This window comes from Urocitellus parryii, chromosome X (genome assembly GCF_045843805.1).
Source record: "Urocitellus parryii isolate mUroPar1 chromosome X, mUroPar1.hap1, whole genome shotgun sequence".
Classification (NCBI taxonomy): Eukaryota; Metazoa; Chordata; class Mammalia; order Rodentia; family Sciuridae; genus Urocitellus; species Urocitellus parryii.
Genome location: NC_135547.1, coordinates 73,237,590 through 73,256,903, shown reverse-complemented (window position 1 = coordinate 73,256,903; position 19,314 = coordinate 73,237,590). Strand labels below are relative to the sequence as shown.

Genomic DNA, 19,314 nt, shown 5'->3' with positions numbered 1-19,314 from the left:
AGTCTATGAAGTCACTAAGCCAACTGCAATGTCAAGAACAACACATCTTGGGGAAGAAGAATACTCCTGCAGAATACTCTACCTAAGAAGAATATGTTATTTTCAAGTGCACATGGAATATTCTATAGGAGAGACATAGCTGCATTTTCCCCAGAAATTTTCAAAGTAATAGTAAAATTCATATGGAAGTTCCAGGGACCCAGAATAGCCAAACCATCTTGAAAAAAGAAGAAAGTTGGATAATTCATACTTCCCCATTTTAATACTCAGTATGCAGGTGCTGTTATTATGTCTGGCGTAAAGCCAGACATAGAGATCAATGGGATAGAGTGAAGGGTCCAGAAATAATCCTGTAACTTATGGCCAGTTGACTTTGACAAGAGTCCTAAGATCAGTTGAGGAAAAAAATGTTCTGCAAATAGTGCCAGGGCAACTGGGTAACACATGTGAAAGGAAGAATTTGGATTTCTACCTCATACCATATGCAAAACTCACTCAAAATGGATGAACATTAACAACAACAACAATCTCTCTGACTTCTTTTGTAGCAATAAGTGTTTGGGGACAAGAGATCAATGAACATTTCCATTTTTTCCTATTGACTCTTTCTGAGTAAAGTATTTATCTTCTCTATGCTAAGGGTGAACCTTGAATGAATTTGTGGTATTTTGTAAGGTAACTTCCACATGTTCCATAGTATATGTCACAACTTAATCCTAAGAAGAAAGAGATGTCATTATGTTGTGTCCTCTATTGGCTCTGAATATAGTTTCCTTGGTACCAGGAATGCTGAACTAGTTTTCCAGTTCTTATAGGAAGGGAAATCTATTTAAAGGCTTTTTTAATTAAAAATATTAACTTGGACACAGTTGTTTTTCTAGGCTTTCCATATGTTCTTTGTATTTAAAATACCATTTGGTGTTATACTTCATGTTATTTGGAGGAAGTTGGAGAATTTAAAGGATCCTTAAAGGCACTAAAGACTATTTATCTTAGTTCTGCTTAGCTTAACTTTGTGTGTGTGTGTGTGTGTGTGTGTGTGTGTGTGTGTGTGTGTGTGAGAGAGAGAGAGAGAGAGAGAGAGAGAGAGAGAGAGAGAGAGAGAGAACACACATTGGCTCTAGAAGGGTAGAAGGTTGGGGAGGGGCGGAAGGGGTAATATGTATTGTTTGCTAGGTAATGACACTCCACAGTTACCACTAATTTTGTTCTTACAGCAATACCCTTACATAGGTATGATTATGTCTTTTTGACAGGTGAGGAAATTGAAGCTCAAATCATTTATCCAATGTCACACAGCAAGAAGATGATAGAATTAGGTTGTCAATCTAGATCTATTTCTCTCTAAACTGTATGCCCCTCCTCTTTCTCTGTGATGTCTCCTAAAATAGAATCCTCATCATCTAATACCCATCTAATTGGTTTTTTTCTAAAGTGTGTCTTTATCTACAATTCTGTAAAATCTTTCTTCAGGTACCTGGGTAGATATGAACTAGAATGCAGTGAGATGGATTTGGGCTTACTATTAAGGAAAGAGTTTTTAATAGAGACATCCTGAATATATGGAATGACCTACCTTATGAAAAAGCATGTTCTCTGTTACTTGGAGGATTAACAGTCCCAGACAAACTGAGTCAGTTTTTCTGGAATGTGGAGCTTTTAGTTTTAAAACTGGCATAGTCCTGTGCACACTGCTTCAAGCTGATTACTACTACCATCACTAAAGTTGTATGATTGCAGGCTGGATGGCTGCAAATAGTAGGTATTGCTAAAGGTTTGAAGCATTATGTGAATGGTTTTATAATACTATACAACTTACCCCTTTTACTGTGGAACTAGCATTACCTTGCTGCATGTGATTTTGGACCTAATGTCTAAAATCTGATAAAATTGGGCCAGGGTCAGGTGGGTAAATATAGCAAAAATAAAGCAGAAAGGGAACAGGAGAGAAGCTGAATCTCAGTACTGTCTGTACCATGAGAACATAGCCAAGATTTCATTATCACTGTTTTGTTCATTCATTTTTATTGTTTTGTGTTAATATAATAATATACTCCTAGGTGGTTAAGCTTTATATCCAATTTGAAACCTGGGTGTTCCCTCCTGCAATTGTGTTGTGTTTAGTCCTGTAAGATTCTGGTACTTAGCAGGTTGTGATATTGTGGTATAATAAGCATATATTTGGTCTTTGTCACTGATTCCTCCATAAAGACCCTAAACCCTTGGAATTTCCTGAGTGCTAGAGGTCAGACAACTGTCTTGATATTCACAATCTTCTTCAGCCACTCCTGAGTTTATGTTGATGAGATGACTCTTGCAGTATGGAGGTTGATTTGCCAGAGGAACCAACCATGTGGCTAGAGGGGTTAAATCTTTAAACCCCACTCTCCAGCATCCAGGGACGGAACGGGGCCTGGAAAATGACTGTGCTTCAACAAGTCAGACATGCATAATAATCCCCCTGTAGCAACACTATAAACAATGGGGTTTTGGGAGATTCCAAAATGGTGAACACATGGGAATTCTGGGAGGTGGCACTTCTAGGAAGAAGGGACTCTGCACCCCACATACCTTGCCTTATGCATGTGTTCCGTTTGGTGGTTCCTGAGTTGTATCCTTTAAAATACAAGCTTCTATTAGTATTTTGCTGAGTTCAATGAACCATTCCAGGAGGTTATCAAATTCAAGGAGGGGTTTATGAAACCCTCCAATTTATAGCTGGTTGGTCGGAAGTATACAGTTCACGTCCTGGAACTTGTGACTGACATGGAAAATGGAGGGGGCAGTTTTCAGGGGATGAGACCTTTAGCTGTTGGGTTGGCACTTACTCTAGGTAATAAGTATCATAATTGAATTTTAGGACACACATTTGGTTTCTGCAGAGCTTGAGAATTGCTTAATGTTAGGGAAAACCCCACATATTGGTGTCAGAGTGTAGCATAAATATAGGAAAACAGTTGACTATTTTCCTTTAGAGGTGAATCTGGGTTTAACTTGTGTAGAAAAGGGCATGACATTGATATTTTTTAAGCTCCCCAAGTGATTCTAATGAACCATTGTTTAATATCACTGCTTTAGACCCAACAAGGAGCAGAACTAACATTTATTGAATGGTTACTATGTGTGTTGGGAAACTATACATGTGTTATGTCATTTAACCATCATAGCAATCCTATGAGGCAAGAATTATTTCTAGATAAATAAAATGGATCTCAGAGAGATTAAGTAACTTTTCTAATGTTACACAGCTAATAAGTCAAATGTGTTTTTTACTTCACCACAGTGCTTCTAAAATAAAGACAAATGACACAACACTTTGCAAAATCTTTTTGCAAACCCATGTTTCATTCCATTTCTATAACCAGTCTGAAATAATAAATTAAAACATACAAAAGGTAAATGAAGAGAAATTGTTCTAGGTTGGTTACTAGTGGAGCAGGTACCCAGGCTCAGGTGTTGAGATTGTAGAGCTGCCATTTTTTATACAGCAAACCCATTGCCCCTTCCTACATCTTTTTGCATGTCTATGAAATGAGGGAATTCCTAGCTATTCCTAAGGATGATTATGATGAATAAATAAAATATTAAAGAAGTTTTGAAGGGATATTAATCAGCTTATTTTTGTGTTGAAAATACCTGACAAGTACAAGTTAGAGGAGGAAAAATTTACTTTGCACTCATGGTTTCAGAGGTTTAGTCTGTGGTTTGTTGACTCCATTTTTCTGGCCCAAGGTGAAGCAGAATGTGGTAGATATGGTGGTGGGAAGCTGCTCAGCTCATGGCAGCTGGGAAGCAGAGAGACCAAATGTTCTAGGGACAAACCATAAATCCCAAAGTCCTGCCCCCAGTGATCTACTTCCTCCAGCTAAACCCCACCTGCCTATAGTTACCACCTAGTTGTCCATTCAGATGATTATTCTATCAAATGGTTACAGCCCTAATCACTGCCTAAAAGCTCTACCTCTGAACCTCGATGCATTGGGAATTAAGCTTCTAAAACATGAGATTTGGGGGGGACATTTCTAGATTGAAATCATAATAGTAGGAGATTGGGGAGAAAAGGAAAAAAAATGAGAAGCATTCAATCAGCCTTGGAGACATTCTCCTCACCATCTTAGATTTGATGCCTTCCTCTACTAGTTGTGTGAAGTTAAGGCACTGATCTCTATTTGTGTAGGACAGATCTCTTCCACTTGTCTACCAAGAACCATGATTAATTTGCTTTGTCTTTTATTCTCTCCTACCAGCTGAATCCTTCAAGGAGTTTGCTGAATTGCTTAATGAAGTAGAAAACGAAAGGATGATGATGGTAGGTCACTTATCTGGAGTTGAGATCATGGCTGATATTGGGATATTTTTGTCTTTTTTGGTTGGATTGACCCTCTGCTATTTCAGGTGCTGTTTAAAGGGTTCCGGGTACTCTTACAATAATTAATTAATAAATATTGTTATTCTATCTCAAGCTCCCACCCCCAAGAGTTTGGCATTAGGCAGAGGGAAATTAATGTGGAAATTCCATCCCTATTCATTTCAGTGAGAAAAATTTTCAGAGGAACTTAAAGTGAACTTTTGAACACGTTAAATAAAATTACAGTCTTTAGTGTTCTTAATTGAATTTTCTTGTAATCTTTTTCTCTGTTAACAGAAATACTAGCATAAATTTATTTGTATTTGATTAATGACTCTTATTAAAAATCTATGCAGTGATTTTCCTCCCCTTATATTTAAAGACTAATTTTGTAAAATGAATAGACAAAGTCCATTTTTAGAGTACTTTAAGTTTTGTGGAAAAATTGAGTGAAAATTACAGAGAGATCTCATATATCCCCTCATCTCCCCTATTATTAATGTCTTGGTAATGTGGTTCATTTTAATAATTAATGAGTCAATATGGATACAGTATTGTTAACTAAAGACCATGGTTTACTTTTAGGTTTACTCTCTTTATGGCACATTCTATATGTTTGATGAATGTATAATGGCATAGCTCCATATTACCATACAGAATAGTTTCAGAGCCCTAAATATCCCCTGCTTAACCTGTTCACTGCTCCCTTTCTCTTCTGCGACAAAACCCTGGGAAACATTTTTCTTTCTTTCTTTCTTTTCTTTTCTCTTTTTCCCTTGGTGGTACTGGGGATGGAGCCCAGAGCCTCATACATGCTTGTTAAGTGCTCTATCACTGAACTACACCCACAACCCATTACTGTGTTTTCACCTTTTCAGAATGTGATACAGCAGGAATTATAGAGTAAGTAGCCTTTTCAGATTGGACACTTATAGTTAGCAATATGCATTTAGGGTTGTTTATGTCTTTCAATTCTTTATAGTTAATTTCTTTTTATAATTAAATAATATTTTATTTATGATATAGCATATTTGCTGATTCACCCACTCACACATGCCAGGAAGGTGTGCTACTGCTGAACGGCATCTTGGTTGCTTCCATGTTTTGCCCCTTATGAATAAAGTTGCTATGAACATTTAGTGTGTAGGTTTTGTGTAGAAATAAGTTTTCAACTCTTGTGGGTAAATACTAAGGGATACACATGCAAAATCATATAGCAATAATATGTTTAGTATTTTAGGAAACTATAAAATCATCTTCCAAAGTGTATTATTTTGCATTCATACCAGCAATGTTCCCTGTCCTTGTGAGCATTTGGTGTTGTCAGTGTTTCCAACTTTGGCCCCTCTAAAACGTATGTGGTGGTATCACAGTGTTTTTAATTTGTAACTTTTTAAAATGTCAAATGATATTGAACATATTTTCATAAGCTTAATTGCTGTCTGTATATGAAATATCTTTTGTCAGTTTTTTAATTGGTAGTTTGTTATTGAGTGTAAGAGTTCTTTGTCCCAATGGCTTGGGAGGCTGAAGCAGGAGGATTGCGAGTTCAAAGCCTTCCCTAAGCAACTCAGGGAAACCCTGTCTCTAGTGGTAGCACACCTTCCTGGCATGTGTGAGGCACTGGAGTCAGTTCTCAGCACTGAATATTAATAAATAAAATAAAGGTCTATCTACAACTAATTTTTTTTTAAAGGCATTGGGATGTGGCTCAGTGCTTAAGTGCTCCTGAGTTTAATCCCTGGTACTAAAAAAAAGTTCTTTGTGTATTTTGGATTCCAGTCCTTCATTCAATTTGTGTTTTATTGAAATTTTTCTCCTGATCTGTAGCTTGTCTTTTCATTCTTTGTGTGTGTGTGTGTGTGTGTGTGTGTGTGTGTGTGTGTATGTGTTGCTGGGAAATGAACCGAGTCTTTTCATTCTTTTTTAAAATATTTTTTTAGTTGTCAATGGACCTTTATTATTTAATTTATTTATATATGGTGCTGAGACTCGAACCCAGTGCCTCACACATGCCAGGCAAGTGCTCTACCACTGAACTACAGCCCCATCCCTGAGTCTTTTAATTCTTAATAGTGTCTTTTCCATAGCAGAAATTTTTATTTTTTATATTTATTTTTTAATTATAGGTGGACACAATATCTTTATTTTACATTTATGTGGTACTGAGGATTGAACCTAGTGCCTCATCCATGCTAGGTGAGCCACAACCCCAGCCCAGAAGTTTTAAATTTTAATGAAGTCCAGCTTATCACTTTTTTATAGAGCATACCTTTGGTGTTTTATCTAAACACTCATTACAAAACCAATGTCATGGGCTGGAGTTGTAGATCAGTAGTAGAGTACTTGCCTAGCACATGCAAGGCTCTGGTTCGATCCTTAGCACCACATTAAAAATAAAAGAAAACCAGAAAACTAGGTCACAGAGTTTTCCTATGCTATCTTCTAGAACTCTTGTACATCTAGGTCTGTAATCTATTTGAGTTAATTGTCAAAGGGTTTAATATATAGGTCTAGGTTCATTTTTCCATGTGGACATCCAGTTGTTTCAGCATCATTTGTTAAAATGATGAGAGACTGTCTTTTCTCCATTTAATCACTTTCTCTCCTTTATCAAAGATCAGTTGACTATACTTGTGTGGATCTATATCTCTAACCTGTATTTCTGTTGAATGGATATATTTGTCTATTTTTCTCCAATAATGCATTGTCTTGATTTCTTATCTTTATAGTAAGTCTCAAAGTAAGGTATAATCTTTATAATCAGTTTGTCCATATCTACAAGATAAGTTGCTGGCATTTTGACAGGGATTTCATTGAATCTATAAATCAAGCTGGGAAGAATCTTGTATCATAAAACTATTGACTCTTGATATTCAGAAACTTGAATTACCTCTCCATTTACTTATAACATGTTTGACTTACATCATCAGAGTTGTGTAGTTTCCTCATACAGATGTTTTACATCTAGATTTGAACCTGAGACTTTCATTTTTTTAAATTAATTTATTTCAATTAGGTATGTAGGACAGCAAAATGCATTTTGATTCATTGGACACAATTGCAGCACAACTTTTCATTTCTCTGGTTGTGCATGATGTAGAGTTGCCCCATATGTGCAGTCATACATGTACTTAGGATAATTATGTCCATCTCATTCCACCATACTTCCTGCCCCCATTCTCCCTTCCCACATATCATCTCCCTCCCCTTTACCCAATCAAAGTTCCTCCATTTTTTCCATGCCCCCCCCCCGTTAGGATCAGCATCCTCTTTTTTTGTTGAGTCAAATTATTTTCACAGTTTAAAAAGTAATCTTTGTGTGGTATTTAGACCGGCAGCACCAGCAGCACCTGGGAAATTGTTAGAAATGCAGGTTATACTGGGAATTAAATATGGAAATACCAATGTTTATTAGTATTCTTTTTTATTAGGACCATGAGGGTAAGGTGGGAACTCTGTAGAGAATAACAAAGTGATCTACCTTCTGTTTCTCTTGTGGCATAACTTTAATTAACATCTCAGTTTATGAAACTCATTTATTCCAATAATAAGAGTAATTTTTATCAATGATCCATCTTTCTTTTCAACAGAGGATTTTGACTTTTCAGAATGCTGCTCCCATTTTATCTAGGCTCCTAGAGAAGCAGGTTTGAAAGCAGAATTTTGATGTAGGGAAATTGGAGAATTAGACTCTAATTCTAGCTCGGCCCCTAAGTTACTTATTGACTACAGACTAATCATTTTGTTTCTGTGTGTCCCCCTTTTCTTATTTGTATAGCGGGAGAAATTCTCCCTACCTTTTATGGTTATTATAAAGTACACAATATGATATAGTAAATATGTTAGTGTTTGTAAAGGGAAAAACTGTCAATTCTTTAAGCATCATTTTTAGTTATCTTTGGTTATTCTTAAGATTTTCCACATGTGGAAATGTGACTTGAGAAATTTCCTAGCTTAAGAAATTGGCTAAGTGTACTAAGGAGAGACCAATGTGGGTGGTTTCTCTGAAACCTCATAGATGGTCCCCTAGCTGATCCAAACTCTACTAAATATTTTCTTCTCCCCAGAGAGTTTGTGGATGGCTGCCCATGTTGTTTTCAGAGGCATTCAACCCCATTTTCATTCAGATGCCACTAGATGCTCAGCTGTACTACTCTTCAGCTCTTATTGTTTCATGATCTCTTTTATTTATCCAATAACAAAACTCTAAAATATTGAATGAGAATATCCATCTTTTGAGATGTTGTTTTTCTCACCCTTCTTGCTGGCTCTTTACCACATGACTGACTCATTTGTTTCTGTCTTTAATTATGTGCACCCTTTTGTTCCCTACATTTTTTCAATCATGTATTGAGTGTTTGCTCCCCATTTCCCACTTAATTCCAAGAATGTTGTGAAGGTTAATAGGAGCCTTTCACACCATGCCAGGAATTCATTGCTTGATGGCAACTTTCCCTTTTCTGAGGACCCATGAGTCCTCTACCACAATCTGTATGATATGAGAGGTGTTTAAAAGTTGTGCATCCTTTTAAAATTCAGATTCTAAAATATGACTTGTAATAACAGCAAAGGTTCTATGGCCCTAGAATGTGAAAATGACCAGAGCCTCATTATTTCCATAAATAAATATAAAATGTGGCAGGAATGATGGTGGGAAGAATTGCAGAACATCCCAGCTGTGATGTTCTTCATGGTACTCTGGGGGAGGTTGTATTATCTCAGAGGTGACCTTTTAGTGTTTGTGTGGCAGATTTCCTGTATAAAGAGGAAGCTTTTCTAGGTGCCTTTCTGACTCTGAAGAGGGCCCTGTTGGGAATATGCAAGATCTGTCTTTAAGACTTCTAAAAAAAAAAACTAAAGAATCTCATACTATTTTAATATTTTAAACAGCATAACCTCAATGCCATCTTTCAGTAATTTTTTCTTAACAAAGATTCCTGAGCAATTCTGCTGTACTAGACTGGCTGCTATCTCTATTCTTTTTTAATTGTTTCTTTTTAGTTGCAGATGGACACAATACTTTTATTTTATTTATTTATTTTTATGTGGTACTGAGGATTGAACCCATTGTACCTCCTGCATCCTAGGCAAGTGCTCTAACACTGAGCCACAACCCCGGCCCCACCATCTCTATTCTTCTAAAGACCTTATCTCATGTAAATGTGGGCATATTTGATAGGAAACTGATGAGATAAACTAACGTGTTTAGGAAAAAAAATTTTGTGGTCCTGGGGATTGAACCCAGGGCTTCATGCATGTGAAGCAAGTGTTCTACCACTGAGCCACATCACCAGCCCAAATTATGTGTTCAGGATGGTACTTCTCATGGTGGATATTCTCCCCTGATACAGCAGTTAAGAATTTTTCTCTCAGAGAGCTCATAAAATGGAGGCAGTGATCAGAAAGTGGATTAAAGACCAGATTTACTTAAAAATATTTCTTTGAGTAGATGGTAGATTTCTAAGGGTTTTAAGGGTAAAATAGAATGAAGAAGAAGAGCCAAGCTTCAATATGGCCTTGTCTACATCCCTAGCTGTACGTCTGTCAGAAGATAGCATAATAAAAAAATGAGTATAAAAGAGAGGAAAAGGTTTAGAGTGTCTATCTGTGGTGTGGGAAGCTGTGAGTAGAATTACCAATGTGATTGAGAGAAAACTATGGATTCCCATTTCAGTGAATCATCTACTACTTTCTTAGACTGAGCAGGGACCAAACATATCAAAAGCAAGTTGCTTGCATACTTTTTTATGCAAACAGTCCCTCTTGGAACATTAAAAGAAAAACATCAACTGTGCTGTCCTGGGAGTTCCTGAATATGGAAAGGCACAGCTTGGCATCCATACAGAGGCTTGGTATATGCTATTCTTTTCACAAGTGGCATGCTCACTTTTTATTTAAAAGAGTTTCTGAATTTTCCCAGATGGTCACTTTTTACATGATTCTTTGTAAAATTGGAAGTGTTTTCTAGTTATCTATTTCAGGATAATAGCTTATTCTAAAACCCAGTGGCTTAAACTAAAACAATTTAATGAGTTTGTAAGTCAGAGATTCAGATGGGATCAGTGGGGTGTGTTTTTCCACACAGTTGGATCCACCTTGCAGCTGAGTTGATATGGAGAATCAAAATGGCTTTCCTCATATGTCTGGTACCTTGACAAGGATGGATGGATTTGACTGACACTAGACATTGACCAAAATGTCTACCTTTAACCTTTCCAGCTATTAGTCTCAGGGTACTTGAACTTCTTACATATATTGTCAGGGCTCTCAAAGAGTATTCCTAGAGAACTAGATGGATACTGATGGCCTTTTATGACCTAGCCTCAGAATCACCTAGTATCACTTTTAATTTAATCTTTTGTTTCAAAACAGTTACAAGTCAGCTCATATGCAAGGTAAAAGGGACTAAGACTTCATTGTTCAATAGGAAGTGTGTCAAAGAATTTGTTTCAATTTGATTCATGCCTGTAATACCAGTGGCTTGGGAGGCTGAGGCAGGAGGATCATAAATTCAAAACCAGCGTCAGCAACTTAGCAAGGCCCTAAGCAACTCAGTGAGACCCTGCCCCTAAATAAAATATAAAAAAGGGGCTGGAGATATGGTTCAGTGGTTAAGTGCTCCTGGTTCAATCCCTGCTACCAAAAATCAAACAAACAAACAGATATTTTGGCCATGATTTTTAAGATTTCTATAATAGTAAATAGGAAAAAAATGACTTTCTACTGTATGACAATGATGACTGAAATTGTTGTCATGTGGGTACAAAAATTGATAGTATATCATCCATAGTCCTGGGAACTGTAAAATATGTTGGGTATGATGTCTGGACTAGTACTTTTAGTATAAGGATTCTTGTTTTCAATCAAGGAGAGAAGGAGAATCACTGATGTTTTTCTTTACTTTTTGGGGGGAGGTACAAGGGATTGAACTCGGGGGCACTAGACCACTGAGCCACATCCCAGCCCTATTTTGTATTTTATTTAGAAACAGGGTCTCACTGAGTTGCTTAGCATCTCTCTTTTGCTGAGGCTGGCTTTGAACTCATGATCCTCCTGCCTCAGCCTCCCGAGCTGCTGAGATTACAGGCATGAGCCACCATGCCCAGTGGATGTTTTTCTTTTTGATGCCAGAACTGGCAGCATAAGTTTGATTGGATTAGAAATCAGTGTGAAACTTTGTGAGAAAAAGGGACCTCTATAGAAAAACCTTTACAGAGGAGTCTTACAGGTGTGTATTTGTGAACTTTCCTGCCTTTCTCTAATGGACACACTTAGGGCTATAGGTAATGTCAAACTGGGAGGTAGATTATATTATGATTAGGATCAAATGGACCCTGAAAAACAGTTTCATAGAAGATGAGAAGAGATGTGATGAAAATGAGAAAGTTTCCTTGAATGGATTTTTAAAAAAATGTGGCATATGGAACATTACTCAGTGATAAAAAAGAATAAATCATGGCATTTGCAGGTAAATGGATGGAGTTGGAGAAGATAATGCTAAGTCAAGTTAGCCAATCTCCCCCCACAAAAAAACAAATGCAGAATGTTTCCTCTGATATAAGGAGGCTGAATCATAGTGGGGTAGTTAGAGGGAGCATGGGAGGATTAGATGAATTCTAGATAGGGCAGAGGGGTGGGAGGGGATGGGAGGGGACATAGGGTTAGCAAGGATGGTGGAATGTGATGGACATCATTATCCAAAGTACATGTATGAAGACATGAATTGGTGTCAACATACTTTATATACAACCAGAGATATGAAAAATTGTGCTCTATATGTGTAATAAGAATTGTAATGCATTCTACTGTCATATATTTAAAAAATAAAATCAATAAAAAATTAAAAAAATTAAAAAGTGGCTTGTATTTATGAGAGTCAGCAAGGGTAGGGAAGGGTTATGTGATTTTATAAATCTAGGCTTGTGGCACACAAGTGTTTTTAGAAAGTCAACCATAGAAACATGGGTGAGTAGGAAACAAAAACTTTCTTGCCTTAAGGCAAAGACTTTGTTCTTGTTTAACTTTATATTTGCTGGGTATTAATCCAATTTCTGTCACTGCAACAAAGTATCTGGGAAAATCCACTGAGAGGAGGAAAGATTTATCTTGGCTCATGAATTTGCTGATCAAACCCCGGCTGTCATTACTGTTTCTGGGCTTGCAGTAAGGCAGGACGTGATAGCATAAGGGTGTGTTGAAGCAAAGCTTCTTACCTTATGGCAGCCAAAAGCACAGAGAGAAAGAATGGAAAGTGACAATGACAAAATAAAACCTTGAAACATATGCCCCCACCCCACTAGTTCCTCCAATTAGAGCCCACCTCCTATTGCTTCCACCATTTCCCAATAGCACCAGAAACTGTGACCCAAGCCTTTACCACATGACTTGTGAGGGACATTTAAGATCTAAACTGTAACACTAGGTGTTGCCAGTCCTGGAGGGTAGTTTTAGAAGCTGTGGTAGATCAAGATATCAGGGATCACCAGGTTATTCTCATATAAAGATTAACATTGTTTGTTAGGAAGTTTCCCCATTTAGGTTATCCTAGGCATATAACAGGCCCAAAGTACCTGCAGCATATGGATAAAATATATACTTTGCTCTGACTTTCCATGCATTTTGGTGGTAGGCTAAAAATTTCTTCTTACTTTGAGAACTAGTCAAAACTAACTTTCTATTCTGTTTTCTATATTCATGTGTGTTTGTGTGTGTGTGTGTGTGTGTGGTGATAGGTATAAAACCCAGGGCCTCACACATGCAAATCACATACTACTACTAAGCTACACCCCAACCCCATCTTTCATTTTTATTATGAAGATACACCTTGTTTTACCGACATTTTATGTTTCATCCAACAAGGAAACTAGTCCCTTATTTCCCTTTTTCTATAATAGATCAAAATTAATGCAATGGGTCCCAAAAGCCAGTCCTTGAGAAAACAAACCTCACTTGTTGCCTTGGACAGATGCCATCTGCCAAGAGATTTCTATGAACAAAAGGGTTTGTATGACTTTATTTGCTCACAGAACAAGTACTTCTCTCTGGATTGGATGATTTAAAATCTCCAGAAACTATTAATGCTAATATTTGTAGAATTTTAACAAGCCATTCCTATCAGCTTCTGTGCATGTTTATTTATGTAATATGAAGACCAGGTCCAGTATTCTCTGATGCTGACATATGCCCCAAGTTCTGAAGGAAACACTCTGGTTTTATGACATACCAGCTTAGGACTGGAAATGATTTATTCTAAAGCTATTGCTTCTAACTCATTTGCCTCCCATGGAATGGTTTTCACATGGTGTGATTGGCCTTTCCATTTATTTCCATTGTTTTTTTCTCTCTTTTCCACCTATACATCAGGTTCCCTGTGTCTGCTGCTGGGCATGTGGACATGACTCTAGATATTTATTCATTAAAACTCAGGTTAGATTACTGTTAAAGTTACAGAGAAATGTCCCTAATGTTCTTTCTCTCAGCTCTTCCCAAAGCATTTGATTTTCAGAGAAAATGTAGAAACAGAATAACAAAACTCAACAAACCAGAAAACCAGTTGACATTTTGTAGGATGATGTATTCACATGAAAATGCCCTAGCAACAAGGAATCTTGTATCTGAAACTTGATAATCTAAAACTTGTTTTGTGCTTTCTCTCTCTCTCTCTTTTTAGGTACAAAATGCTAGCGATTTGCTGATCAAACCCCTGGAAAATTTCCGGAAGGAGCAAATAGGTTTCACAAAGGTACATTTTCTCCATATTTGTAAGATATTTTTTAAAATGACTGAGTTGTTGTTTGAGCTACCACTCTTCACTCTACAATGGTATGATGATACATTTTATGTATCAAAATATGAGGCCACAGGATGCCCAAGTAGCTGGTTAAACAGCAATGGCCAGAATAGATTAGCATTTCAATCCCTGTCCCTATTCTTACTAAAGGAGATTTGCCTAACCATTCAGGGCTTGAATATAGAACAAAAAGGTAGAGAATGTTTGAAATAAACTCTGCCTGACTGCATAACCAGAGGTGTTGATTTTCTCAAGACACCATATCACATACTCCAATACTGTATAATAAGTCTCCTGGGTTGGTTGATCAATATTTCTTTCTTTTTTTCTTTCTTTCTTTGTGTATAATTTTATTTCTGTTTCTCTGAAGAGCACAGACTAATAAATACGTACCAAGAAATAAGGTGCTGCTATATCAAATAGCCATTTATCATTTAATAATATGGATGTATTCTGAGAAATACATCATTAGATGGCTTTGTCATTGTGAAAGTACCATAGAATGTACTGACACAGACCTAGATGATACAGGTCAATCACTTAACATTAGTACTTTGTGCAGTCAAGAGATATAGTAAATACAAGTTATACAAGGTTGCTGACAGCATAACACGGTATACTGTTTTATAGTAAACTTCTTTAATCAACAAGAGTATATTCCAAAGATAAAAAGTATATTAGAGGACTGGGGTTATGGCTCAGTGGTAGAGCGCTCACCTAGCATGTGAGAGGCTCTAGGTTCGATCCTCAGCACCACCTAAAAATAAATAAATAAAATTAAGGTATAAAAAATGTATATCATAGTAAGTACATACAGTTAAATAGTCATTTATTATCAAGTATTAGGTCTCTGGTTTAATTCCTAGGTCCTTGATTCACTTTGAGTTGAGTTTTGTGCATGGTGAGAGATAAAGTTTAATTTCATTTTGTTACATGTGGATTTCCAGTTTTCCCAGCACCATTTGTTGAAGAGGCTATCTTTTCTCTAATATATGTTTTTGGCACCTTTGTCTGAGGTAACTGTAATTATGTGGGTTTGTCTCTGTGTCCTCTATTCTGTGCCATTGGTCTACAGGTCTATTTTGGTGCCAATACCATGCTGTTTTGTTACTATTGCTCTGTAGTATAATTTAAGGTTTGATAAAGTAATGCCACCAGCTTAACTCTTCCTGCTAAGGATTGCTTTGGCTATTCTGGGTCTCTTATTTTTCCAGATGAATTTCATGATTGCTTTTTTCAGTTTCTATAAGGAATTTCATTGGGATTTTGATTGGGATTGCATTGAATCTGTATAGTGATTTTAGTAGTATGGTCACTTTGACAATATTAATGCTGCCTATCGAAGAACAAGGTAGATCTTTCCATCTTCTAAGGTCTTCTTTAATTTCTCTCTTTAGCATTCTGTAGTTTTCATTGTAGAGGTCTTTCACCTCTTTCGTTAAGTTGATTCCCAAGTATTTTATTTTTTTGAGGCTATTGTAAATGGGGTAGTTTTCTTATTTTCTCTTTCTGAGAATTTGTCACTGATGTACAAAGGCATTTGCCTTTGATTTATGGCTGTTGATTTTATATCCTGCTACTTTGCTAAATTCATTTATTAGTTCTAGAAGATTTCTGGTAGAATTTTTGGGGTCTTCTAGGTATAGAATCATATCAGCAAATAGTATTAATTTGAGTTCTTCTTTTCCTATCCATATCCCTTTAATTTCTTTTGTCTAATTGCTCTGGCTAGAGTTTCAAGAACTATGTTAAATAGAAGTGTTCCAGTTTTTAGAGGGAATGCTTTCAGTTGATCTCCATTTAGAATGATGTTGGCCTGGGGCTTAACATAGATAACTTTTACAATGCTGAGATAAGTTCCTGATATCCCTAGTTTTTCTAGTATTTTGAACATGAAGGGATGCTATATTTTGTCAAATGCTTTTTCTGCATCTAATGAGACAATCATATGATTTTTATCTTTCAGTATATCAATGTGATGAATTACATCTATTGATTTCCATGTTGAACCAACCTTACATCCCTGGGATGAACCCTATTTGATCGTGGTGCACTATTTTTTTTGTATGTTTTTGTATTTGATTTGCCAGCATTTGATTGAGAATTTTTGCATCTATATTCATTACAGATATTGGTCTAAAGTTTTCTTTCTTTGATGTGTCTTTTTTCTGGTTTTGGAATTATGGTGATATTGGTCTCATAGGATGTGTTGGCAATTCTGATTATAAAGTGGGAAAGACTTGAATTATATTTATGTTCTAGTGTTTTAAGGATGGCAGGACTTGTGTGCAATGAAATTGGATATTTAGCTGAAGATATTTCTAAGCATACTGTTAGAGGAGCAGCTTATTTCTTCTTTCCTGCTTATAGTAAAATGCAAGAAGAGAGAAATTGAAGAAGGAAGTCTTAAGCAACAGTGAACCAGAAGTTAAAGTGTTGGAAAATTCTCTATTCATATTGCAAATAATGAGAAAGAAGGTTCTGAAGAAAGCATGAATAATGTGGCTGAATGACTATTTGATATGTTTAGTTTGAGTATAAACCCAGGATCTAATCAGTAATCCAAAGGAAAGCCTACATAGAAATAGGATTATACCAGCAGAATCACTGCCAGGTGGGACTAAAGGAAACAGACAACAGGATGAATGAAGTCTCTGAACAGAAGTTCTTCTTCAAGAAAAGTGAGAGGACACATAGGTAATTCAGAAACCATCAGGATTGCCACACCCATCATAGGCCATGGGGGCAAATCTAATTCCTTCTCTGTTGCAAAGGGTAATGTTGCCTTTCTAGTATTGAAGACTGTGATTCTGTTGCACACTGACTCAAGGAAGGTACCACTGCAGAAAGCAATGTGGCAGCCCCCTTTCTACTGTCCACAGTGGCATTGGCAGTTTCCCACCTGGATAAAGGGGCGTAACCTACCTGAAGATGTGTAAAGGTGACATTGCCATCCTAGTGGGCCTGAACACCAGAGCATCAAGGCAAAGAACCTCAAGATGTCATTCAGTTTGCCTTGTTAGATTTTGGTCTTGCTTGAAACCCATCACTCCTTCCTTATTTTATCTTTCCCCCTTTCAGAATGGGAATGGCTTCCCTATCCTGTCTTTTTTTTTTTTTTCTTGGAAGTACATTATTTGTTTGGTATCACAGGTTCATAGCTGGGGAGGAATTCTGCCTCAAGGTGAATGTATCTTCATGATCACCCTTATCTGATTCAGATATTTAAATGAGACTTTTTGAGCTTTAGATTTTTGAATTGAAAGAGTTAAGACTTCATGGCTTGTCAGTATGAAATGATTATATTTTAATGTGAGAACATGAATTTGGGGCTGGGGTTGTGGCTCAGTGGTAAGCGCTTGCCTAGCAGTGTGAGGCCCTGGGTTTGATCCTCAGAACCACATAAAAAATAAACAAAATAAAGGTATTGTGTACAGCTAAAAACATAAATATTTTTTAAAAAGAAGAATAACATGAATTTTGGGTGCAGTAGGTAGAATGCTTGAATTGAATATTTGTTCACCCACAAATTCATATTTACATATCCTATCCCCCAAAGTGGTTGTTATCAGGAGGTAGGGTCTTTGGGAGATAATGGGGTTGTGCTGGTATAACCCTCAGACATGATATTAGTGCCTTTAAAAGAAGAAGCATGAGAGAAGTTATTTGTCTCTAGGCCACTTGAGGACACAATGAGATGATGGCCATTTGCAACTAGGAAGAGGGTCTTCACCCATCATTATTCCTTTGATGCCTTGAGCTTGGATTCTCTTGCCTCCAAAACTGTGAGAAATAAATGTTTGTTGTTTACCACCCAGTCTATGGTGTTCTATTATAGTAGCTCAAACTGACTAAGACAAAGGGTGAAGGAGGTTAGTCTCTATAAGAAAAATAATTATCATAAAACATGGGAAGGCTGGGTGTGATGGGGTATGCCTGTAATCCCAGTGGCTTGGGAGATGGAGGCAGAAAGATCGAAAATTCAAAGCCAGCCTTGGCAACTTAGCAAGAACCTAAGAAATTTAGCAAGACTCTGTCTATAAATAAAGCATCAAAAGGACTGGAAATGTGGCTCAGTGGTTAAGCAACACTGGGTTCAATCCCTAGTACCAAAACAAAACAAAGAAAACAAAAACACGATAGAATATGGATTTGGCTCCTGGCTGTGTGGCCAGGTAGCTCTGTATCTATCGATAAGTCACTTCTCTTTTCAGAATTTCACTTGCTCCATCTGGAAAACAGGGAGCTTGATAATAATAGCTATCATTTACTTATTATCTGTTTTGTACCTAGCTCTGGGCTAGGTGCTTTACCTTCATTGTCTAATCACAAAAACCCTATGAGCTTCTAGTGTTATTCCATATTTCACAGGTGCAATAACTAAGGTTTGTTCAAGATCAATAATACAACCAAAAAAAAATGTAATTGTGAAAGTGGTCTATATTTATATCTGAGGGTGTTCGTAGCTTCTGTTTTCACATTCTTTCATTTAGTCTAGGTTTTCTAGTTCTGTGCTATCTGTTATGATACTCAATAGCTATTTAAAATTAATAACTCAGTTCCTCAGTCTTGTTAGACACATTTCAGGTGCTCAGTAGTGACATGTGGTGGTGCTACTGTATTAGGAAGGTCAGATACAGAACATCATTGAAGAAAGTTCTGTTACACAGTGCTCTGTCAGATAATCTCAGATTTATTTCAGCTTGTCTATCCTTTGGATCTCTCTGAATCTTTGGTGTCCCATAAAAGGGAATTTATAATTTTAATTTTTAGTCTTTTAAGCTAGGTGCAGGTCTGTTCCCACTGTGTATCTCATATTCCCCAAGTTATGTGGTCTTTCCTACCAGGGCTGAAGTATAGCATCTTCACCAGCCCTTTTAAGAGTAAGAATGTACCATCCAGTAGGTATTACTTGAAATATTATGACAATCAATTTGGATAAAGAATATGAAAGTATCAAGACCTGAGAATAAAGGGCAATCTACTATATGTACTGCTACTGCCTGATAGTGAAATTGATATGGGCATTATTTGTAATGACTGGAATTCGAGCAAATGAGTTCTTTAGATAGTGCAACAATGCTAGATTCCACTAGTTCCAACTGGAGTCTTATTAATGATCAATTGGGAAAGGACAAAATTGAAGGACAGAAGAACCTTCAAAAATTATAGT

The 19,314-nt window shown here is 36.8% G+C and overlaps 1 protein-coding gene across 1 annotated transcript in view; it reads left to right on the top strand.

Annotated features, from left to right (window-relative positions):
- Ophn1 (oligophrenin 1) overlaps positions 1-19,314 on the top strand; it is a 369,837-nt gene that overhangs the window by 129,580 nt on the left and 220,943 nt on the right. The window contains exons 4-5 of the mRNA XM_077793759.1: positions 4,248-4,309; positions 14,022-14,093. Of these exons, the coding sequence (XP_077649885.1) occupies positions 4,248-4,309; positions 14,022-14,093 (134 nt within the window). The remainder of the gene's footprint in view (positions 1-4,247; positions 4,310-14,021; positions 14,094-19,314) is intronic.